Source organism: Kogia breviceps, chromosome 17, assembly GCF_026419965.1.
Source record: "Kogia breviceps isolate mKogBre1 chromosome 17, mKogBre1 haplotype 1, whole genome shotgun sequence".
In the NCBI taxonomy this organism is placed as follows: Eukaryota; Metazoa; Chordata; class Mammalia; order Artiodactyla; family Physeteridae; genus Kogia; species Kogia breviceps.
This window is the reverse complement of record NC_081326.1, coordinates 13,095,013-13,121,574: the sequence shown is the minus strand read 5'-3', so window position 1 is coordinate 13,121,574 and position 26,562 is coordinate 13,095,013. Positions and strand designations below refer to the sequence as shown.

Below are 26,562 nucleotides of genomic sequence, written 5' to 3'. Positions count from 1 at the left end.
TTAGAAAACTAGAGCAGCATAAGGTGGGTCAGGCTGTATGTGTCCTGCTTCGGCACTGGAACTACTTGTCCATACAGCTTGATTGGAAAGAATTTATTTTTTCCTAGAAAAATATGACTAGGATGGCAAAGGGATATGTCCACACTTCAAGAATAAGTTATGGGGAGCTTCAAAATGGCAGAAGAGTAAGACGCGGAGATGACCTTCCTCCCCACAAATATATCAGAAATCTCCGTGCGGAACAACTCCTACAGAACACCTATGAACGCTGGCAGAAGACCTCAGACCTGCCAAAAGACAAGAAACTCCCCACATACCTGGGTAGGACAAAAGGAAAAAGAAAAAACAGAGACAAAAGAATAGGGACGGGACTTGCACCAGTGGGAGGGAGCTGTGAAGGAGGAAAGGTTTCCACACACTGGGAAGCCCCTTTGCAGGCAGAGGGGGTTTGTTGTATAACAAACCCAAAACAATTAAGAAAATGGGAATAGGAACATACATATCAATAATTACCTTAAATGTAAATGGAATACATGTTCCCACCAAAAGACACAGACTGGCTGAATGGATACAAAAACAAGACCCGTACATATGCTGTCTATAAGAGACCCACTTCAGACCTAGGGACACATACAGACTGAAAGTGAGGGGATGGAAAAGGATATTCCATGCAAATGGAAATCAAAAGAAAGCTGGAGTAGCAATTCTCATATCAGACAAAATAGACTTTAAAATAAAGACTATTACAAGAGACAAAGAAGGACACTACATAATGATCAAGGGATCAATCCAAGAAGAAGATATAACAATTGTAGATATTTATTCACCCAACATAGGGGCACCTCAATACATAAGGTAAATACTAACAGCCATAAAAGGGGAAATAGACAGTAACACAATCATGGTAGGGGACTTTAACACCCCGCTTTCACCAATGGACAGATCATCCAAAATGAAAATAAGTAAGGAAACACAAGCTTTAAATGATACATTAAACAAGATGGACTTAATTGATATTTATAGGACATTCCATCCAAAAACAACAGAATACACTTTCCTCTCAAGTGCTCATGGGACATTCTCCAGGATAGATCATATCTTGGGTCACAAATCAAGCCATGGTAAATTTAAGAAAATTGAAATACTATCAAGTATCTTTTCCGACCACAATGCTATAAGACTAGATATCAATTACAGGAAAAAATCTGTAAGAAATACAAACACATGGAGGCTACAACACACTACTTAATAACCAAGAGATCACTGAAGAAATCAAAGAGGAAATCAAAAAATACTTAGAAACAAATGAGAATGAAAACACAATGACCCAAAACCTATGGAATGCAGCAAAAGCAGTTCTAAGAGGGAAGTTTATAGCAATACAATCCTACCTTAGTAAACAAGAAACATCTCAAATAAACAACCTAACCTTTCACCTAAAGCAATTAGAGAAAGAAGAACAAAACATCCCCAAACTTAGCATAAGGGAAAAAATCATAAAGATCAGATCAGAAATAAATGAAAAAGAAATGAAGGAAATGATAGCAAAGATCAATAAAACTAAAAGCTGGTTCTTTGAGAAGATAAACAAAATTGATAAACCATTAGCCAGACTTATTGAGAAAAAAGGGAGAGGACTCAAATCAATAGAATTAGAAATGAAAAAGAAGTAACAACTGACACTGCAGAAATACAAAGGATCATGAGCGATTACTACAAGCAACTCTATGCCAATAAAATGGACACCCTGGAAGAAATGGACAATTTCTTAGAAATGTACAACCTGCTGAGACTGAGCCAGGAAGAAACAGAAAATACGAACAGACCAATCACAAGCACTGAAATTGAAACTGTGATTAAAAATCTTCTGACAAACAGAAGCCTAGGACCAGATGGCTTCAGAGGGGAATTCTGTCAAACATTTAGAGAAGAGCTAACACCTATCGTTCTCAAACTCTTCCAAAAGATAGCAGAGGGAGGAACACTCCCAAACTCGTTCTACGAGGCCACCATCACTCTGATACCCAAACCAGAGGAAGATGTCACAAAGAAAGAAAACTACAGGCCAATATCACTGGTGAACATAGATGCAAAACTCCTCAACAAAATACTAGCAAACAGAATCCAACAGCACATTATAAGGATCATACACCATGATAAAGTGGGGTTTATCCCAGGAATGCAAGGATTCATCAATATATGCAAATCAATCAACATGATACACCATATTAACAAATTGAAGGAGAAAAACCATATGATCATCTCAATAGATGCAGAGAAAGCTTTCAACAAAATTCAACACACATTTATGATAAAAACCCTCCAGAAAGTAGGCATAGAGGGAACTTTCCTCAACATAATAAAGGCCATATATGACAAACCAACAGCCAACATTGTCCTCAATGGTGAAAAACTGAAACCATTTCCACTAAGATCAGGAACAAGACAAGGTTGCCCACTCTCACCACTCTTATTCAACATAGTTTTGGAAGTTTTAGCCACAGCAATCAGAGAACAGAAAGAAATAAAAGGAATCCAAATTGGAAAAGAAGAAGTAAAGCTGTCACTGTTTGCAGATGACATGATACTATACATAGAGAATCCCAAAGATGCTACCAGAAAACTACTAGAGCTAATCAATGAATTTGGTAAAGTAGAAGGATACAAAGTTAATGCACAGAAATTGTTGCATTCCTATACACTAATGATGAAAAATCTGAAAGTGAAATTAAGAAAACACTCCCATTTACCATTGCAACAAAAAGAATAAAATATCTAGGAATAAACCTACCTAAGGAGACAAAAGACCTGTATGCAGAAAATTATAAGACACTGATGAAATAAGTTAAAGATGATACAAATAGATGGAGAGATATACCATGTTCTTGGACTGGAAGAATCAACATTGTGAAAATGACTCTACTACCCAAAGCAATCTACAGATTCAATGCAATCCCTATCAAACTACCACTGGCAGTTTTCACAGAACTAGAACAAAAAATTTCACAATTTGTATGGAAACACAAAAGACCCCAAATAGCCAAAGCAATCTTGAGAAAGAAAAATGGAGCTGGAAGAATCAGGCTCCCTGACTTCCCACTATACTACAAAGCTACAGTTATCAAGACAGTATGGTACTGGCACAAAAAGAGAAATATAGATCAATGGAACAAGATAGAAAGCCCAGAGATAAACCCACACACATATGGTCACCTTATCTTTGATAAAGGAGGCAAGAATATACAATGGAGAAAAGACAGCCTCTTCAAGAAGTGGTGCTGGGAAAACTGGACAGCTACAAGTAAAAGAATGAAATTAGAACACTTCCTAACACCATACACAAAAATAAACTCAAAATGGATTAAAGACCTAAATGTAAGGCCAGACACCATCAAACTCCTAGAGGAAAACATAGGCAGAACACTCTATGACATAAATCACAGCAAGATCCTCTTTGACCCACCTCCTAGAGAAGTGGAAATAAAAACAAAAATAAACAAATGGGACCGAATGAAAGTTAAAAGCTTTTGCACAGCAAAGGAAACCATAAACAAGACCAAAAGACAACCCTCCGAATGGGAGAAAATATTTTCAAATGAAGCAACTGACAAAGGATTAATTTCCAAAACATAAAAGCAATGCATGCAGCTCAATACCAAAAAAACAAACAACCCAATCCAAAAATGGGCAGAAGACCGAAATAGACATTTCTCCAAATAAGATATACAGATTGCCAACAAAAACATGAAAGAATGCTCAACATCATTAATCATTAGAGAAATGCAAATCAAGAAACTACAATGAGATTTGCACACTGGTCAGAATGGCCATCATCAAAAATTCTACAAACAATAAATGCTGGAGAGGGTGTGGAGAAAAGGGAACCCTCTTGCACTGTTGGTGGCAATGTAAATTCATACAGCCACTATGGAGAACAGTATGGAGGTTCCTTAAAAAACTAAAAATAGAACTACCACTACTAGCCCACTACTGGACTTATACCCTGAGAAAACCATAATTCAAAAAGAGTCATGTATCACAATGTTCATTGCAGCTCTATTTACAATAGCCAGGACATGGAAGCAACCTAAGTGTCCATCAACAGATGAATGGATAAAGAAGATGTGGCGCATATATACTATGGAATATTACTCAGCCATAAAAAGGAACGAAACTGAATTATTTGTAGTGAGGTGGATGGACCTAGAGACTGTCATACAGAGTGAAGTAAGTAAGAAAGAGAAAAACAAATACCGTATGCTAATACATATATATGGAATCTATAAAAAGAAAAAAATGTTCAGAAGAATGTAGGGGCAAGACAGGAATAAAGATGCAGACCTACTAGAGAATGGACTTGAGGATACGGGGAGGGGGAAGGGTAAGCTGGGACAAAGTGAGACAGTGGCATGGACATATATACACTACCAAACGTAGGGTGGATAGCTAGTGGGAAACAGCTGCATAGCACAGGGAGATCAGCTTGGTGGTTTGTGACCACCTAGAGGGGTAGGATAGGGAGGGTGGAAGGGAGGGAGATGCAAGAGGGAAGAGATATGGGGACATATGTGTATGTATGACTGATTCACTTTGTTATAAAGCAGAAACTAACACACCATTGTAAAGCAATTATACTCCAATAAAGATGTTTAAAAAAAAGAATACGTTATGTGTTTTTTTTCTGCTTTGTACCTGAATTATATTTAATATTTCTTATTCACCCAGTAGACCATAAACACACTGAAAGAAGAATATCAATCTCCGAATGACTCCCAGGACCTGAAAGAATCCTTTGTGCATGGTCTTTGCTCAGTAAGTAGATGTTTGATGGAAGAGAGCGAAAGGAGGAAGGGAGGAAGGGAGTTGGGTTATGTGTGCACATATTTTCCCCTTATCTGGAAAGCTCTACTTATCCCAACCAACCCTGCCAACTCCTCTCTCTCACTTACTCCTTTAGGTCTTAAACATCACTTTCTCAGGGTCCTTTGACCAGTAGTCAAGCTAGGATCCCCCTGCTGCATGCTTATATAATGATATAAGCTAACGCTTATATAATGATAATCATCATTATTGCATGTAAGTATATTTAATGTGTGACTTCATCATCTAGTAAGCTTCTGTCACCTGTGACTGTGATGTGTCCTTCTCTGGCATAGTTCCTGATTCACTGGAGGCCTTTATTTAATATAAACCACATGAATGATTTACTCATTTGGATCTCTTAGTCTGAAGGGCAATATGCCTGTATGTCATGCAAAGAATATGTGAAGGACTAAGAAAGAGAACCACATGATCTTTGAGCTCCTGCAATGGTACAGTTATTACGTAGAAGAGGGATACAATTTTTGCTTGTGATACGAAAAAAAAAACAGAACTAGAAAGAAGGAAGCTATGAGGATTCAGATTTTGGAGCAACATAGGAGCGTAACTGCTTTTAAAGTAGCTTTTAAACATTGTGTACAACGTAAGAAATTCATGTGTTTTTTGTTCGTTTGGTTTTGGTCACCATGCTGTACATTACATCCCCAGGACTTATTTATTTTACAACTGGAAGTTTGTGCCTTTTGACCACCTTCATCCATTTTGCCCACCTCCTGCCTCTGGAAACCACCAATCATTTCTCTGTATCTATGAGCTCGGTTTTTTGTTTAGATTCCATGTATAAATGAGATCATAAGGTATTTGTTTTTCTCTGTCTGAGTAATTTAACTTAGTATAAGGGCCTCAAGTTCTGTCCATATTGTTGCAAATGGCAAGATTTCATTTTTTTAATGGTTAAATAATATTCCATTGTGTGTGTGTGTGTGTGTGTGTGTGTGTGTGTGTGTGTACCACATTTTATTTATTTATTCATTCACTGATGGACACTTAGGTTTTTCTGTATCTTGGCTATTGTAAATAATGCTGCAATGAACATGGGAGTGCAGATAACTTTTCAAGACATTTTTTTTAACCATCCAGACAGTATTCTGCAGATGTAAATACAGTTGACCCTTGAACAAGATGGGTTTGAACTGTGCAGGTCCACTTACATGTAGATTTTTACCCATAAATACCCACTACGGTGTTACACGATCCACAGTTGATTGACTCCACAGATGTGAAACCCCAGATACGGAGGGTTGACTGTGAAGTTATATGCACATTTTCAACTATGTAGCGAATCGCTGCCCGAACTCCCACATTGTTCAAGAATCATCTGTACATGATTGTGTATGTGTCTATGCATTATATATAACAAAAAAGAACTGTATCTAGTATACTGTCTTGTGACTCACTTTTTTATGTAACAATATTGTAAAAACTCTTTCCACATCAAAGTATATATCGATATAGATAGATAGATGGATTCAGTTAATATCAGTACAAATCTATGTATATATCGCGTTAATATATATCTCATTCTTTATAACAGATGCCCATTATTCCATTATATAGATTGCTGTAATTTTTAAAAATCAGTCCTCTTCTGTTGGCCACTAGGTGGTTTCCATTTTCCAAGTTTTATTATAAAACACGTGCAATGAGCATACTAATATTCTGATAACTACACAGTTTTGAGGAAATTATTTCTTTCGGTGATTTCTTAATACAAAATGATTGGGTCACTGAGCAACTAGAGCAGAGCACAGGAGGTGGTGCACTCGCGTTAGTCAAGGTGCCCATACAGAAGCTGGTGAACTGTTCGGTGGGGATATTGCAGAGAAGAGACGAGCGTGAGATGGGAAGAGAAGTAGATAGCGCTCAAATTCTTGCTTATTTTGATGCTTTATGATTCTATGAGTGCTAAGGGCACACTCGACCCTTTACTTCCCTCTGTAACATGCTTGAGAGAAGAGACTGAGAATTGTTCATCTTTATATATCCAGCCCATAGAGTAACCTCTTGTCCACGGATGTGAAATTGTTTTGAGATGTTATATCTCTAAGATATATTTAATGGTGTCGTAGAGTCCATGGTCTGCACAAAGGGGGGGGGGTATATGTTCTCATCTCACATATATCTAAAAGTAATTTTCCTGCTAGGAAGAAGGGGTTTGAAATCCTCCTCCCACTTCCTCAGCACAAGAGACTACAGACTCGATGAGGAACATGAGATCCATGAACGTCCCCCAAAACAAAGAGAAAACATCATGCAGAGCAGCTGGAGGAAAATCTGTTTCTCATTATAGGTCACGAGGACTATGTATTTTTTAAAAATCTGAACTTCAGGTAGTCGCAAGTGGTACCCATCATTACCTGACATTGACATTACGTGCCCTGAGCAAACAGACCAGAGTAGACCAGTGAAGGACAAGAAGAGCACGGAACACAAAGAAGAAAATCAGCAGAACCTGCACAATGAAAGAAAAAGAGGTCACGTGCTGGGCCAGAAAGAGAAGAGTCCATTAATCACAATTCCCTTGCAGTCTGACCAACTTCTAATGAGGATGAACTGAAATTAATATCGAAACTACATTCAGAGTAGATAGTGACCGCTAACGACACACCAGTTAGCTGTTTAATAGCGTGTGTGGTCTCATTTCATAATTCAGTCATTTTCAATTTAAACTTCTTCTGATCTTAAATAAAAACTAGGGCGAAATGCCCCTCCAGATAGTGTTATGAATATATACGTGGATTGCAGGAAGATCCCGTCTAAATCACAGTCATAATTTTTACGTCCAGCATGGGTTTGGCAGGAAAGTCATGCTCCACGGACTGCTACCATAACACAGAATATTCAGGATTGGATATATACATGCCACATATTGTGACGCTATAACATCTGTAATTTAACGTAACTGTCACAAAATTACTATGAGATTTGCATGAGGTAGTGCATATTTACATGTATACCCTATATTTTTAATGCTTGGCGCGTAATATTAAACACTAAATGTAATTCCTCCGAATGCATCCCTGAGGCAGAAGAGCGGTGCCTAGCAGGACAAGGGGACATGAGTATTCTAGTTAAAAAGAGCCGCGGGGAAATAAAACAGAAGATCAAAGAAAGTGAAATAAGGGCATCGAGGGAGATGCCCTTCACATTTCTTGAAGAGAAAGGAAATAGATTAGGCCCAAGTTTTCCAAAGCAGATCTTGGAACACTAGTCCTGCAAGCTGTTAATATAGATAATCCAGAGACAAATGGTTCCTTGATCAAAGACTTTTCAACAGCAATATACCACCGGCCTTTTGGAGGATCAAAATACACACCAACATATTAAAGGCTCTTAGAAGTCTTACAATAAAGATAACTATTTTACCTGATATTTATCAAAGTTATTTGATAATAGAGTTTTATATAACTCACTTTAAAAAATTCTACAGTGGTAAATACTGCTTCAGCTAGAGTAAAGAGGCATGGCAATGCAATGGCTGTTTCACAAAACTTAGAAGCAAGATGTAAAAGCATGGGTTTTGTACTCAGATTGACCTGAGTTCACATTCTGCCTCAACCCCTTCTCATACACATGACCTTGAGAAAGTTAGCATCACTCAGCACCCTCCACAGAGGAGAGTTATAAAGGGAAACACCTTTGGAAGTATCATTAAGCATTTGGTATTTGACAGTTTTAGAAAATTCAAATTTAGATGAATAAGAACTACAAAAACATTTGGATTCAAGGTGGTGATTTCATATGTAAAGTAGATGCTGAATAAAGTTGGAGAACTTGGTAAAATTTTAGAAATCTTACACATAGAGGGGCTTTGAATAAAATAATGATGTATTCACATTTGAATGTCCTTTACCACCCAAAGATATTAGAGGTTCTGGCAAGAGAGCAGTTGAATTAATGCTCTATATTAGTGGTTCCCTTAAATTTTAAGTGTATCAGAATCACGTGGAGGGCTTTTAAAACAGATTGTTACTTCCTTGGTGGCACAGTGGTTAAGAATCCACCTGCCAGTGCAGGGGACACGGGTTCGATCCCTGGTCCGGGAAGATCCCACATGCCACGGAGCAACTAAGCCCGTGCGCCACAACTACTGAGCCTGCGCTCTAGAGCCGGCAAGCCGCAACTACTGAGCCCATGAGCCACAACTACTGAAGCCCACGCGCCTAGAGCCCGTGCTCCGCAACAAGAGAAGCCACCGCAATGAGAAGCTCGTGCATTGCAACAAAGAGTAGCGCCTGCTCGCCATAACTAGAGAAAGCCCGTGTGCAGCAAGGAAGAACCGACACATCAAAAAAGAAATAAATTTATGAAAAACAAAAAGAAAAAGCACAGATTGCTGGAGTCCACTACTAGAGTTTCTGACTGAGTAGATGTCGGATGGGGCCAAGGAAACTGCATTTCTTACAAGTTTCCAAGAGATGAACACCACTGTTCTATGTAGCACGGACTTGAGGTTGAAGGATGAAGCCAGCTGTGGTCTGGCATACTTGAAGAAAAAGGAGTAGTGAAGTGTCTGGGTACCAAAGGAAGGCTGAAGTGTGGGGTTAGTGGGAAAATAGAGAATCTGAAAGGTAGAAGGTTTGGGTAGATTGTAGATTATGGTAATCTAAGATCTTAGAGTAGGATGCTATTTCACATTTGATAAGAAAAAAAATTACACTTCCTTAGAAGAGTACTAGACTTGAGAGGGCCAAAGAATTTTAATGGTAGGACATTGGATAAATAACCCAAATGAAAGTTAAAATTTCCTAATGATAAGAGTGTGGTAGAAAGGACACCAGTGAACGAAATGTCAGCACCCCACATGAAAAAACAGCAGTGACTGATGAGATTATAGTGACAAGGAAAGACACAGGACAACAGGACAGATGGCATAAGCCTAAAAAGAAGGAGACTTTCAGGTAGAATATTAATGTTATCTCATGGTGCTTGACACGTGGCAACTGAAAAGAGCAGCTTTCCCTGGTGAAGGCTAAAAGGGAAGCGATGTCTTCTAGGAACCATTTCAAATAAGGCAAAAAAGGCACGGAGAGTGTTCTTTGAAGAGCACTGAAGAATGATCAGTTTGCAAATCAAATTCCTGTTCCATAGGCCACAGTGGAAAGATCTGGGAACTATGTCAACAGTGGTTAAGAATACAAATACATGAGAAGATTTTATTTTGATAGGGGCAGTGGGGCAAGACAGAGTAGCCAAGGACAACAGGAATAAGAGACAGAAGTAACCGATCTCAAGTTTCTGAACTGAACTTTGGCATAGCATTCTTGTATGGCAACTGACGTAGGTGTCCAGCCTTCGTGGAGCAGGACTGCCCGTACGGGGGGGGGGGGTACCCCACTATTCCCCATAATTGTGGGAATGTAAGAAATGAAGCAGCTTTGGTGGGGGAAAGAACAAGCAACGAGAGAGTAGCCATCAAGTCTAGATAAATAAGATCTTAATAAAGATACCGCTTTTGTTTACAGATTAGAACCCTCTTCTTTCTCCTTGAGTGGTTTATTCAGTGAAAAACAGCAACACAAAGCTGCTGAGGCCGTGCCTGGCTCGTGCATGTGTAGGGACTGATGTAATCCTGTGTGAAGGCGCCATGTTCACTGTCACTCTGATGGAACCGTTACTCCAGAGGAATTACACACTGAACATGTTCAACGTCGTCGAATGTGTCGTGTTTTGCTGTATACACCAATAAATCATTTACTATACACATCTGTCTATGTTTGAGAGACATTACGGGCTCTCACTCATCAGAAGAGGAGACTGAGGCTTGGCCGCTGCTCGAGTGATCTTCGAGTCACTTAACCAGTTGGAACTAAATTCATTAATTAATTCAATTCATTTGGTAAATATTCATTAAGTAAATACTGAATGTATAAATATTTATTAAATAAATATGTGTTGAACACTTACAGTGTACAATAAGAAGAGTAAGACTAAATTTTCCCTAACAGCTTAATTTTTGGAATTAAATATGTGGAAGCAATTTACAAATTATAAAAGCCTTATGTAAACAGCAGCAACTTTCAGAACATCATTTTAAATGTTAACAAACGGATAAACCTTTATGTACTAATATGAAGGGGAGTCATGTATAATTTATGCTTATGAATATAGAAAAAGCTATGCTTTCGGGCTGAAGAAGGTTTAATTATACTAAAGTTGATATACAGTTTCGGGATATTTAGTCAACATTTCAAAACAAGTCATTTTGAAGAAATCTGGCAGCATGCTTTGAACAGTTGTTCTATTTTTAATAGCATACTATGGGATTGAAAACATGCTTAATGTAATTACTAAATGTTATTTATTTTATTCTGTCAAAATTTTAATTTTTATGTTTATCATACATGCCACCTTTAATTTTCTGGATGACTTTGCCTATAGATAATAATTTGGAGCACAGTGTAAAGATAAGTAAATCAAATTGAAGTTTATATTAAAAGCAGATTTCCTACCCAAATGTATTATTGCTTGTTTCTTTATATGTCACTTTTCCTTATTTTCCTGTTTTATAGTGTTTTCTTTAGGATACAAATTCTTTCAGTGCTCAGTGAAATAATTCCTTTCTTGATACTATATATACACACATTCCCTCCCCCTCCCTCCTTTTTTAAGCTTTTAGAAATGCAATGACATTTCAGGGTAGAACATATGGCTTTGGATTAAGCTAGAATTAAATTGCACTTACTAATTGTATATCCTTGGGAAGAGGTTTTTAACAAATCTGAGTTTGTAAAATCAGTAATACCACCTACACATCAAGTTGTCACAAGAATTAAAGGAGATACTACATAGCACATAACAACAAAAATGTAATAAATGTCAGTCCTCTTCCATTCTCTCCAATTTTAGAGATACATATGTTTCTATATAAGCTTAAAATGTCAATTACTCATAGTAGGCTTTAAGGAGAAACTGAATGCTATACTTCTAAATATATCCCCCAAATAGACTTTGTAGTTTTATTTATGTTAGGCTATGTGTCAGTTTTCCCAATTTATTATTAAATTATATATATACTAGAATATATGCTAATTCTCTCAGTGAAAAAGATTTATTATGCCACATTTTTGAAATTCTGTGCTTAGAACTCCTAGTCTGTCTTCATATACCCTCTTTATTATGCCTACACAAATAGTTTCTTAAGCTACAGTGTCTATTTTCAGGCTAGGATTTCTTGCCAGATCCTAATAACAAATATTCCACTACCTCCTAAGAAATTATGCCAGTAAACTTTTAGCCTAACAGAGACAATGAAAATATAGCATCTTCTGGAAGGAACAGCTCATTCATTGGTTTTTTAAAATTTAGTTTGAGAAAAGTAAGCACAAGTCTGAAGTAGCAAGAAAAAGGAGAATGAAATAATAAGGGAGGTTGAGATCAAAGATCATATGGCTGCAGGTATCCCGATTAGTAGATATGAGATGACCTCTTACAGCCTGGGATAATATGTAAGAGCAGTGCAGAAGACAGTCATACCACCCATGAGCCCACCCAAGGGAGTGGTCACTCTTTTTGCCCCAAATTAGGGTTATAAAATCCTTCTCTCTTCTGCAATGTCAAGGCATATTAAAGGCAACAAGTTGAATGTAAAAGACATAGACTAATTAAGAAAAACAGAAAAACAAGCTGTAGCTTCACAAGTGAAAAGATAAATCATTCCTGGTTAGGAAGTAAAAGGCAAAAAGTATTGGCAGAGAACCTTGGAGGAGAGCATTCTCCTTTATTCCCATGTAGTTAATGTATCTCCGAGAGTTAAAATCTGAGAATTGAACAATTATAGATGCACCTGAGCGTCAGCCCTTTCTCTGCAATTTACTAGCCTGGGGACCACAGGGAAGAAACAGGACCTTAAATGCATCTCCTGACTCCTAGTTTTTTTCCCACTCCATCATAGCATCTAAAAAGAGAAAATTAGACTCCCACTGAGAATATTAAGTGAATATGAAGTGTGTGTTCACAATAAAAAAATGAGTCCATTCGTAAATTGAAGTGAGAACCTAGCAAGTGCTAGGAAGAAATTCCATGCAGGAGTAAGAACAACCTCATTAATAATAACATCAGTAATGGTAAATAGAAACCTAACAATAAGTGAGAGACAAAAGTCATTGTGGGACAGAAGATACATTAATATTGTCATTAATTTTTAAAAATAGATAGCAACCATTTCATATGATATATGCTTAGCCTAAAAGTAAAAACTTAGAATTAACTAATATTTACCAAGCATATACTATGTATCTGGCACTATGTTTATATTAATATAAGTATTAATATAATATTAATATTTTCTCACTCTATGAAAACAAAACGCAATAATCTAAAAATGTTTCATTCTAGTCTGTATTTCTGATGCCACAACCTAATACCATTAAAATATTGGGAATTCCAAGTCTCATGTAGCCTGACACTTTAACATAATGGTCTATTAACTCATAGGGTGTTATAGGTGTGACAGGGTGTTAGTCCTTATCTTGGGACTGGTAAACAATCAGCTGTGGTACCCTCACACCACTGCCTCAAGCACGGTGCACATACGAATCTTGGGAGACTGCCTGGAAAGAAATGACCTAATGTTTGGTCAAGGAGAACAAAGGTTTTTCTTCACGGTGAAAAGCCTGGCCAAATCCTAGGTGGACAGCAGAATCCCACAGCCCCACTTACTGCTCTAAGCACTTCGGTTCTCAAGAGTCACAGCATAAACTGTGTCACCCGCCGGAAAGGGGAAGGAAGGGAGGTATTAGTGAAAGATGAGGCAATGGAGGTAAACATCGCTGGATCCAAAGAAGAGCTCTTGGCTCTACTCCTGCCTCTGCTACTAACTGGGTGACATGGCCAGCCCACAGTCTCTTGGAGCGTCAATTTCTTCTTCACTAAATTGAAAGAGTTGAGGTTGAGAGGATTAGATTAGTTTAGCACTTCCTACAATCTCAGAATACTTGTTCTTCCAGCAGTTAATAGGCATTCTGCCAGTTATAGGCATTCTAGAAAATAGGCATTAATAGGCATTCTGCAAAAAGGACTTAAGTAAGTATGAAAAAAAACCCTGGGATAAACACAATCAAGCAGATCTTGTTGCTGTCAGGCTACCCAGTGACTTTACTATGTAAATATTTTAGAAGAGACTCTATAGTGTTTTTTTTTCAAGTCAACAGTGAACAATATTTTCCCCCATTTGAAGCCAGGATATTGATTACACTTGATCTGTACCCTTAAAATTATAGAGCTGCCTTGCTCCTCTTGAAAAGGGATGTCAATGGTATGTCTTACAACTGAGAGCCTCTCAAATACAATGATATGTAGAATTTCTCAAAACTTATTTTACCACAATTTTTTTTTTTTTTTTTTGCGTTATGTGGGCCTCTCACTGTTGTGGCCTCTCCCGTTGCAGAGCACAGGCTCCGGACGCACAGGCTCAGCGGCCATGGCTCACGGGCCTATCCGCTCTGTGGCATGTGGGATCTTCCCGGACCGGGGCACGAACCCGTATCCCCTGCATCGGCAGGCGGACTCTCAACCACTGCGACACCAGGGAAGCCCCCACAAATTTGCTTTTAACAGCTTCTCATGAGACAGGACTTTAAGAAGCAGATATTGTCCAATTTTATAACCTATTATGAAGATAGCAGACTCCCGTTCCTCCAAGAGAAAACTAGGCTGATAAAATCAAGAAAAATAGGGGAGGAGAAGCACTTCTGGAAGGCAGGTATAGAGATCTCAAAAAATGTGCTCCTCTATAAATGCAATGAGAACACAACTTGAGCAAGAATCACTAAAATCAACTTTTTCAGAAGTCTGGAAATTTATCGAAGGCTTGCAACAATCCATAGAACATTTATTAAAGAAAAGCAGTTGAATCTCAATAGAAACAATGACTATGTAGGGTTTTATTTTACCCAGTATTAATATCCTTCTCTCCTGCTCTGTGGGAGCCTTGAAAATCAGCATCTTCACAATGATGGTAGCTATGAAACAAACAGCCAATGGTCCACTAGAGGGGGCAGAACAGGTTTAGAGCTTCCCCAAAGATCTAGAGTTGTCACTATTTGACCTATATGGAAGCTGCCTGGAAATGCCTCACTTGAATGTTTTTTGTTTGTTTGTTTGTTTGACCTGAATTAGAGCTCACGCAGTGAGATACCCTGTCCATATAATACTTGTCAAGAACAATCAGGGGCTATAGTTTTATACAGCAGCTTCCTGAGGCAAACAAAAGGCTTACCAAAATTTAAAAAAAAAAAAAAATACAGTAAGTGAGGGCTTCCCTGGTGGCGCAGTGGTTGAGAGTCCGCCTGCCGATGCAGGGGACACGGGTTCGTGCCCCGGTCCGGGAAGATCCCACATGCCGCGGAGCGGCTGGGCCCGTGAGCCGTGGCCGCTGCGCCTGCGCGTCCGGAGCCTGTGCTTCGCAACGGGAGAGGCCACAACAGTGAGAGGCCCGCGTACCGCAAGAAAAAAAAAATACAGTAAGTGATACGTCCATAGGAGGCTTTCAAAAGCTCTGACACAGGCGTGTAGATTTAGAAATGCCACACAGATGTGCAGTGCTATGCATCTGCTCAGGAAAGACCCCATACGGATCTACCTCTCACCTCTGATTGACTTAGAAGCTCTGTTTAAGCAGAATTGTAAACTTCTGGAGTGTTCATGGCATGCCTCAATACTTTGTCCAGCCATTAGCTAACAACTAAGCTACTGAGCAAAGACTTCAGTATCTGTGTACAACAGATTATATAGACTTTACAGAATTGGTTTAGGAAAGTTAGTAAACAAAAAGTAGCAATAACAATAAGAAAAAACAGCAGCAACAACAAACCCTGGAGGGTGGGGATAGTCCAACCTCCAGAGTGGCCACATTATATTATATTAAATGTACAGTTTTCAACAACAACAACAAAAGACATGATTTATAAATCATGATATCACAATAAATGTGAAAGTATGGCCCATAAATGGGAGGGAAAAGGCAGTCAAAAGAAATTCTCCCTGAGGAAGCCCAAATGATGGAATTTCTAGACAAAGGCTTTTAATCAACTACTAGAAATATAGTCAAAGAACTAAAGGAAATCATGTAAAATAGATTAAAGTACAAGAATAAGCTCTCACCAAATGGAGACTATGACAAAGAGATACAAATTATAAAAGAAAAAAAATAGAAATTCTGGAATTAAAATGAAAAATTCCTAGAGGGGCTCACCAACACATTTGAGCTGGCATAAGAAAAACTCAAAGAGATTAAGATAGGTCAATCCAAATCCAGCCTGAGGAATACACACACACACACACACACACACACACACACACACACACACACACAGAGAAAAGAAAAATGAACAGTTCCTCAGAGGCCCGGTGGGACACCAGCAAGCATACCACATACAATACATGTAATTGGAGCCCCCAAAGGAGAGGTAAGAAAAAAAGGGGCAGAAAGAATATTTGAGGAAATAATGGTTGAAAACTTCACACATTTTATGAAAACATTAATCTACATATCCAAGAAGCTCAAAAAACTCCAGTGGGATAAACTCAATGAAATCCACACCTACATGTCACTTTATCGAAAGACAAAGACCAAGAAAGAATCTTTAAAGCAGAGGGAAAACAACATATCATATACAAAGGGTCTTCAATAATGGTAGCAGCTAACATCTTAACAGAAACTATAGAGGCCAGAAGTCATCTGGATGACATATTCCTTGAATGCAGGCAAGAATTAGTGACTTGCTTCCAAAGAACTATATAAGAAGGTGGGTTAAAAGTAACTTTACAATGGAGAAGCCAGAAAACTCTACCTTAGCCTGGTGATGTAGGGTAACATTACATTAATTGCACATATTCTCCAATATTAAATGATGAGGGTGTTTCACCTTCTTGGTCTTTTTCCCCAAAATACATAACCACAGTTTAATCATGAGAAAACTAATAGACAAATCCCGATCAAGGGACATTCCACAAAATTCCTGAGGAATACAATTCCTCAAAAGGTTCAAGGTCATGGAAACCTTGACCTCATGGAAAATAAGGAAAGACTGAGAGACAGTTACAGACTAGCAGGGATTAAGGAAACATGAGTAAATAAAGTCTGAGGGTCAGTTAATAGTATTGGCTTATTAGCTTTGTAAATTTACCAATGTAACGTGACATGTTAACCATAAGGGAAACTGTGTGAAGGGAGTATGGAAATTCTCTGTATTATCTTTGCAACTTTTCTGGAATTCTAAATTATTCTAAACTAAAAAGTTTATTGTTTTTAAATCATCTAACATAATAAAAAATTAATGTAGATCTTGTGTCATGCTTTTGTAAGAGATAAATATGAACTTTGAAAATTCTAAATTAGCATTAACACAAAAATATATACAGAAGGAAAGGACATTTAAATATAACCCCCTATTAAATTACATGATCTTACTATCAAAATTAGTACTAAGTGTTCAAGCAAAGTTGCCAAATTTCACCTTTAATATTAACTTCTGTTAATTCAAAATAAATTGAATGAGACTGCCCAATTTTTATCATAATTTTGGGTTCCTAATAATATAGGTAGTTTAAGTTGGGACCCAACCATCAAAGTACAAACCTGAGAATTTGATTTCTGATGAATACATTTATATTTTTCATCCAAACCTTAGAACAGATAGTAAACTTCCTTGTTGTTTTCCACAGCTGGAAAGTATAGGTATTTTGTTTCCCTTTTCATACCTGAGGCAGCTTTTCCAGGTATCAGGCTTTATACAACAGCATCATACAAGCTCCCCTGCCTTAAGCAGACCCAGGGCCAAATCAGCAGTTTTTATATACAGTAAGACCTCAGACCCCACGGCCTAAGACCTACATCCAAATCTTAGGTCTCAATGAGTCACCACAGCATCAGCTTCCACTTACTCTGGCTCTTGTTTCTTTATTTCGGGCATCTCTGCTGTTTTGTTTGTTTGGTTTTTCATCTGTTTGCTTGTTTTTGGCTCGCTTATTCATGTTTAAAAATCCAAAATGTGGTTAGAGGGTGCTGGCTGGCTAGACTGTAGCTGTTTAATGACTTTGTGCCTTTGGAGATGTTGAACCCACAGACTAAAGGACCTGACCCTCAATTTTACTCCATGTTTATTCCCTCAAATTTCAGCCTTTCTTCTTCTTCATCCTTACATTTTACATCCAAACTTAACTTACAGGTGGAAAAGCAGCTTAGAGAAACAAAGTCCAAAGTTTAACAACACTATAGAGACAATTCTGAAAACACAACCCTCTGATTCATTGGACTTTTCATTCCAATATTTCTCAATCTTTAGAATAAGCAAAGATCAACTGAGGAGTTTATTAGAAATGCAGAATTTAGAGTCCCAGGCACAGAGATTCTGATTCACTAGGTTTGAAATGGAGTCCATGAATATGAAGTACCCCAGTAGATTCAAATATCTGTGATTTGGGTTATTTAGTGACTTCAGATAGTAATCTGAGAGATTAAAAACAAACACACTCCTGACATGAGTTTTTAAGACTTGTGAGGTAGACTTTTACACTAAAATCAGAGTAGGTAAAAAGTCTACTTAAGGGTTCTGTTTATCTTGTTTATAATAAAAGTGTTTAAAGCTTCCCATTGAATTATTCATGACGTCTTTTCCTAAATGGTGCTTTTATAAGACTTACTTGTACTAAGTCTTACTTTAAAATGAAGCAATAAGAAATATGCACAACTACAAAGATCCTAACATTATTTGGAAACTTTCCACCATGATAATTTTGTCTCAGGAGAAATCTGAAAATTTCATAAAATTACCTATTTACAATTTATAGAAAGCTGAGTCAAGACGCAGGCGTTACCATTGGCATGATGCATCTTGTCCTTTTCCTCACTCATAAATTTCTAATATATGAGGCTCTAGACTATACATCAGATGCTGGCTTCACACAGACTTATGTCATTTATTTTCTTTCACTGAGAAAATAAAGAGGTAGATGATCTATACATGTCTTGCCAGCTGTTCCACAAAACTCATACATTGAATACAAGTATCAGAACCTCAGTGGCTCCATCTTACACTTGTTCTAGTACTTGAATGATGGATGCCGCTCTTGAAAAGTATTTGCTTCTCTGTACTGTGAGTTTGGCTGCACTGCTAGCTAGCATTCCATTTCCTGATGGCTCCTATTACCACCTAATTATTTTTAAACCCTGATTTTATTTCAAACAATTTACCATTGTCAAGGGTCACCTTCAAGTATGACATTACTGAAATCAAATAGTTTGGGTTCTAGGTCTATGGTTAGGAGAGTTTAAGAAGGACCTTCTTCAGAGTGACTGACAGACCATATGGTAAAATCTATGGCTAAACTATAAATCCAATATTAAAATTTTAATAAAACTATAAATAATTTTCATGACAATCATTCAGTCACAATTCTTATTCATTTTATATTGTTTCATATTTATAACTGTCCTGATAAATAAGTTAGAAAGTACCCAAGAAACCTATACATTCATTCATCTATTCAATTTTGAGATATTTATTGAGGTCTTATTATGTAGCTAAATAAGATGAAGAAAACAGACTCCTTCCCTTAAAGAATTTGCACCCTAATAGAAGAGAAGATGATTACAACTTATCAACAAAATCTTGTGAAAGTATATGGCAGAAAGGCAATATGATTAGAGGACAAGGGTTGAAGAAAGTTCTGGGGGTTTTCAATCTCCTTTGCATTAGTAAGCTGTTTTCCAGACTTAATACTGATGGAGACATATGGATTTCAGGGAAAGTAAGTAAGTCTGAATTTGGACTTGGATTAAATATACTTCTGATTGATTATTTTCTTGATTTTAGTTTTTAGTTCATTAAAAGTTATAGCACATTCATAGAATTCATACACTGTGCATCCTGTAAGGGTGTTGTCTACCTGGTCATGCCCACTTTGGGCACGTGGATGTTGAATCTGAGAGAGTACAGCTAGCCCAATTATATATATTGTCTTAATACGATACACACGTGCGTGCACGCACACACATACACACACACACTCGCTTGAAGGATTTATTTAATGCAAAATTTATGAAGACCTCAAAAGAATTTGATGAAAATTATTAAACCAAACTCTAGAATGAGAGCTTATGTATGTTTAAATGCGTGGGGAGTAGGAGGTATAAATGTGCTTGCGTTTGTTTTCATAAAAGTTCTGGGCCACTCGTAATTCTTTCAGATTTAGGGGATGCTCTTCTTTGTATCCTATGCTGCTCCTTTCCTAGACTATTTTACTTAGGATCACTTGCATTAAAGATCTTCCAAACTACTCTATAGTACGTGCTTGAAGTACAGTCTGCTTTCTGAGTCTTCATCAGTTGTTTTCTATAGAAGGTGTTTCCCTCCGTCAGAATCTGCACAATGTCACTATGTTATCCACTGCATTTCGAACGTGTCAGCTGAGTGACACTGGGCCTGTGTCCTCCTCTCACCCGAGCACACGCCTCTTAGGTCCCTCTCCTGGCTGTGCTCCTTCTGGCCACATAAGCCTGCAGTTATGGAAGTGGGATAAGGATCTTTATAAATGCCTTTTAACCTGGAAAAGTAATTTCCTGGATCTCTCTGGGTACAGAATCATGATGCTACCTGTGTAATATATCAGCTATCTCTGATGACTACAGCTCAGTGGAATAGTTAATTAATTGCTTCACTCCAATTATCACGAGTGCTACATTACTGCTTACAATTTTTATTTGTCTCTGCAGGCTACCACCGGTAAAGAAAAAAATGTAAGATACTGATATCTTATTATTTTAAAACTTGATGTTTTTCCTCTATGATCCAGACACTAACTTCTCAACCTCATGCTGAACCCAGCCGTCTGACAATGTCAATAACCCCTGGAGAGCATGTACTGAGTCATGCCAAATTATAGTAATTCATTCTTGTTATGATTACAATCCAATGACTTAAATCAGGAACTGTATATTCTCTTTGTCTTAACTACTATTATAAAGTTAATTTGTCTTGTGAACTTAGAACAGTTCTACGTACATAAATTTATCCATATAACCAATAATGATGATTTCAAATATAATAACGTGCCAATCCTAACATACTGAAACTTTTTAGTAATCACAAGTTATCACTGTCTATATGGTATGATATATGATATTAATCTAGATTTATATGATATAAATCTACAGCATTAGTAGACGATTCACATTCCACATGGATATTTTATGTTGGTCTTCAGAAATAATAATTCCTTCTTTGAACGTACTACACTGCTTTGCAGAAAGTTAAGTTTATGGGCCTCTGCACCACAATTAAGACATCAGTGAATCAAGATTTTTAGACCGAAAGTATAGCTTATCTTTACATGTTTTCCCTAAACAAGTCTGAATTTTTTGCAGATGTCGTTGGATACTGGGAAGGGCATATACCATCATCATGGATGCCCTTTGGCTGAAAGCAGTTTGTCAATAAACAGCAGTGTCTACTCACGTTTCTCTTGTTCTGCCTCCACTCCTTCACTTTCTGTGTCACTTGGCAGGATCCACGGCTGATGAACCACCTGCAGTTGCTTTAAAGAGTCATCCTGCCAAAGAAAAGTTTATTTGGATTAAACTCTAGAATGACACTGTGAATACCAATATGGGTGAACACTTCAGTTTCTATGAATTACATGTCAAAAAACCATAACAAGAATTTCCTCACAACAGAAAAGAATTTTAAGCTTAAATTCATTTTCATTTCATGGACATGCCACAAACTCTGAACTCATTTTTTTTTTACATTCTCCTTTAAATAAGATTTAATGTCTTAATAAGAAGAAATATCTAGACTATGTTCCTTCCTGAATTAATATTTTTATGGAATTCTTAGCACTCATTCTTGGCAATATAATAATGAAATATTCAATATAAAATTGCACAAAATGTGCCCGTTTGCCATCAAGGTTCCAATTCCTTTAAATGAGATTAAAGATTAGTAGGATTTAGAGAACATTCTCAACTTTACCCTTCAGTATTACTTCATTGCCTCCTTCTTCATATTACTTCCTATTTTTATTAATATATTTCTCAAATACTTCCTTGCTGTTCCATGCCTCCTTCATTGCCCTAAAGCAGACTCTCATCATCTCCCATCCCGACTGTAGTTATAATCTTCTACGAAGTTTTCTAGGATTAAGATTCATACCCTCCCTAATTCTCTCCACCAGTTCCTTGCCAAGTAGAGCTTTTTAAAATGTCACATGATGTATTCATTACCTTGTTCATAAACCCTTGAGTAGTCTTCTCATTATTTCCAGCATAAAATCTCAACTCAAGGCCCTCCATGAGCCCTACTTGTCTAGCCTCTGATCTACCACCACTTCCATCTCCATCCCACCTCGACTGACACTTCCACTCCAGCTTAATTAACTGGTAGCACCTTAATTTTATCACTCTCTAATCTACCTAGATGTTTTCATGTTATACTTCCCACCTAGAATGCAGTATATTTCTCTGTCTCAGACATTAACACTCTTCCCAAGGCTCAGGTATCATCTCTGTTGCCTTCCCTGATGCTCCAAGACAGATTTAGTCCTTTGGGTGCCTATTGTATAAATATAACAAATACTATATAGTAATTGTCCTTTCATATCTTCTGGCCTCAAAAATAATGTGGAAAGTCCTTGATGCCATGGATAACTGTTTTTACCTATTAATTTCCAGTATCCATTATAATGTCTGGGGAAAACTAGGTATTCACTCATAGGTACGCAGTAAACATTTGTGTATGAGGAAGTAAGAAAGAGAAAAAAAGGAGAGGATGAAGGGTAGAAAGGAAGGAGTAAGGAAGGATGGGTCCCTTTGACAATAAAATAGAAGTAACAATTTTAAATGGATTGAGTCATCATTCAATAAAATCTTTTCAAACATAACTTTGAAAATTAAAAACATAAAATCAATATTACCTGTCCATTTACTCTTTTGACCTCTCAATTCATTCATCTTCCCCCTCTTTGAAAGAAAGATCTTTTCCTCCAACTTGAGATATTTTGCTCTATTTTGTTCAGAAAAATACTAACAAGATAAAAATAAAGGCTCACGATCCCGATCTCTAAGAAACATGATACACCAAACATTAAATGTCCACTTTGTTTAAAATAAGTGCTGTATAAGAGAAACAACAGATCAACTATCCCTTGACTGTGATGGTTACCTCTGGAGACGTTTAGTCCCAATCTAGAGTTTCAAAAAGGTACAGTCTTCCAGGAATTACAAAGGGGATTAGGGAGTTGAATAGGTGAAGCACAGGGGATCTTTTAGGGAAGTGATGTATTCTGTGTGATGTAATAATGGTAAATACAAGACATTAAGCACTTGTCAAAACATGTAGAACTTCACGCCACAGAGTAAACCTTAATGTATGCAAATGAAAAAATCAGTTAGGAAGGTGGAATATCCCAGGATGGATGGCAAAATACTAAAAAAAAGAATCGAAATGAATTACAGATGTAAAAGAACCTCACTGAAGTGGGTGGGGGAATAAGGTGCTGACCTAAGTAGCTCTGAAAATGCATGGAGTCTGTAAGATCAGAAGCAAAAGCAAATGTACATAAGCACTGCATTATAGTGGATAAAGTTACGGGCTTATAGGTTAAAAATTCTGAATATATATGTGTGTGTGTGTATATATATATATATATATATATATATATATATATACATATACATATTTTCTGGAATTGAACAAAGTAAATGGATGGCAGATGTTGGAAGTCAAGTTTTTAACTCTTGGAGCAGGAGTTTACAGATAAGCAAGGATAGAATGTTCAATGTATAATGTATTGATATTAGAGTTGGAGCATCAGTGTGAACTCATGTTTAGCTTACTATACATACAGATGGCTACACATATATGTGTATATATATATATTATATATATATTAATGGTTACTAATCACACATATATCTTGCTGCTATGGCAGCTTAGAGTACTCAGACACAATGACACCCCAATAGCAATGAAAACAACCACCACCCAGATCTTGGTTTCTAATACCTTTTTCAATGAAAGAATCAGGACTCTTGGACAAAGGACTGATTCTTAGACCAAGGCAAGAAATATACAAGATAAGCCTGGAGCATCTTGTGCCAGAAAGCAAAAAAAAATGCTAACACACACACACACACACACACACACACACACACACACACACACACACAGAAAAACGATGGGGTATATCAAAGGGCTAAAGGAACCAACTGAAAAATCTCTCTGTGGCCAAAGCTAGAACAATTTAAGCAACGAAATAAAGTAGCATTGGGTTACTACCCAACATACAAAACAAATGTCTATCAACCCATTCTGATGAAAATAAATGATTGACTAAATCAACAAGTGGGTGAGAATAGACAAATATGCCATGCAGAAGGATTTCAAATAATTTATGTAGGTACTTAAGGAAGCAGAAAATAACTTCCCACATCTTTAGTGTGGGCTGTGTATAGTGACTTTCTTCCAAAGAGTACAATATGGAAAGAGAAAGCAAAAAGAGTATATTTACAGTGGAGAAAACTGACAAATACTACCTGAAACCAGGTGATTAAGGTCAACATCAACAGCAGTAATTCCTATTGATAGTATGTAGCCTTGATAGGATGGGATAAAAATGGAATTTTATCTCTATGGTATTCCTCCTCAAAACACATTATCCAAGTCCAACCGTGAGAAAAATATCATACCAACCTCAACTGAGGGACAACCAACAAAATATGTGACCAGTACTCTTCAAACACAAGGAAATACATATAGTCATCAAACACATGGCAAGTCCGAGGAATGGTCACAACCCAGAATAGCCTAAGGAGATGTAAGTATGAAATGTAATGTGACATTGTAAAGCAACTAAACTCCAATAAAAAATTAATTAAAAAAAAAAAGAAACGTAATGTGACATTCTAGGTGGCATCTTGGGACAATAAACTTGAATGAAGCATGGATTTAGTTACTAATAATGTATTAATATTCATTAATTGTGACAAATGCACCATACTAATGTAAAGCAATAATAATAATTGAAACTGCAGGGGAGGTATATAGGAACGCTGTGTATTACCTCCACAATAATTCTGTAAATCTAAAACTGTTCTAACATAAAAAAGTTTATTTAAAAAATTGAAATAATAAAAAAAAATTTAATGAGATTCATTAAAAAGTCTTTTAGCATCAGCAGCTCTTGAAAATGGTCTGTTAATCGGATTAAAATTTAAATTCCTACCAAATGACAGATGGGCTTTGCAATGAAAAGTCCTTGTCCCAGGGGTCAGGAATCACAGCTTTTTATCCCGGTTAATCTAGGGCATGTCAGTTTCCCTCTTGGGATAGAATGAAGAGGGTGAAGGTGCTGGATTAGCTCATCTCTAGGACTTTACAATTAGTAAATTTCTAGATCTAGATTCCTTTAGACTGTCAGTAGAATGTGAGAGGAACTAAATGAACTATTGTAGGAAAAGTCAGCAAACATTAAAGATATTCCATCTTGGAATATACAAGTTAGGTATAAATCAGTGTTTATTTTTAGGATTTAACTTTTTTTTTTTTTTTTCAAATTTATCAAGTATTGGATTTGGTCTTGTAGGGCTATACTACAGAAGCAGCAGAAACATGAAAAATCTTAGCTTTAAAATTCCATAACAGTATAAAGAACAGCAGAAGTAAAATTTTAATGTAACAGAGAGGAATATCACATTCCTGCAGTTTTTCAAAAATAGAACATGGAGTCTCTAGTGTTTAAAGAAGAAATAAGAAAAATGATCTTTTTGGTTTTATAAGGTAAAATCGAATGGCAAAAGTTCTTTGTTTAAAACAGAAAAAAGTTTAAAGTGATCATGAAAAAATGTTTTTAATTGAAAAAGTATTTTGATTATTTAGCTTTTTGGCCCAAATCCTAAAATCTGTTTTTGTAAGAAAAGGTATGACTAAGAAGTCAATGGTGTTACTTTTTCCCATAATAGTTCAGAATATTAAGTAATACTACTGATTGGTTTCTGGTCTTAATGGCTTTACTACTGAACAGGTAAGCTATTTTTTGTTTATTGCAACCATTCTTTGTTTATTGCAAATTATATAAAATACAAATGAAACATGAGCTCAGCAAAATATGCAGTTTGGGAAAAACTTTAAAATGTTGAGATGTTGGAATCAGAATCATAGAGATAGTACAAATATTGCTATTAATAGATCATTTGAATGTTTTACTTTGGTTTTCCCTTGAATACAGTTAGTAATATAATGCACCTGCTTGCTTCATCAATACCAGCAGGCAGTACTATGTATGTCCAAAGTTCAGCCCATCAGACTACTTATAATTATTTTTGATGGGGTCAAGGAGCTAAAATCGTGAACATTTTTAAAAACAAGAGTTGACATGTTCCTCTTTGCCAACTTATTCAAAAATTTTTCTACAGGAATATTAAACTCTGTATGAGCACAGTGCAAACTGTTTCATATTCCCAAGAGCAAGTTCTTTGGATTGCTTTTAGAAGAAATGACATTCATCCTTTTTCTAAAACACTTTCCCCATAAGTATGTAAATGTCCAGGGACCAGGAGTGGTGGGAAATAGTGACATGTATCATATGGAAAACAGTCTCTAGCCCTGTATCAACATATCATTTTATCTGCTAACAGAGTAAGTGCTTTATAAACTTTAGCACTATTGTTATTCCACGTGGGTA

The 26,562-nt window shown here is 36.9% G+C and overlaps 1 protein-coding gene across 1 annotated transcript in view; it reads right to left on the bottom strand.

Annotated features, from left to right (window-relative positions):
• Positions 1-26,562, bottom strand: part of C17H8orf34 (chromosome 17 C8orf34 homolog) — a 294,894-nt gene that overhangs the window by 1,316 nt on the left and 267,016 nt on the right. The window contains 2 exon segments of the mRNA XM_059042628.2: positions 7,239-7,333; positions 21,339-21,432. Coding sequence (XP_058898611.2) covers positions 7,251-7,333; positions 21,339-21,432 — 177 coding nt within the window. The 3' untranslated portion in view covers positions 7,239-7,250.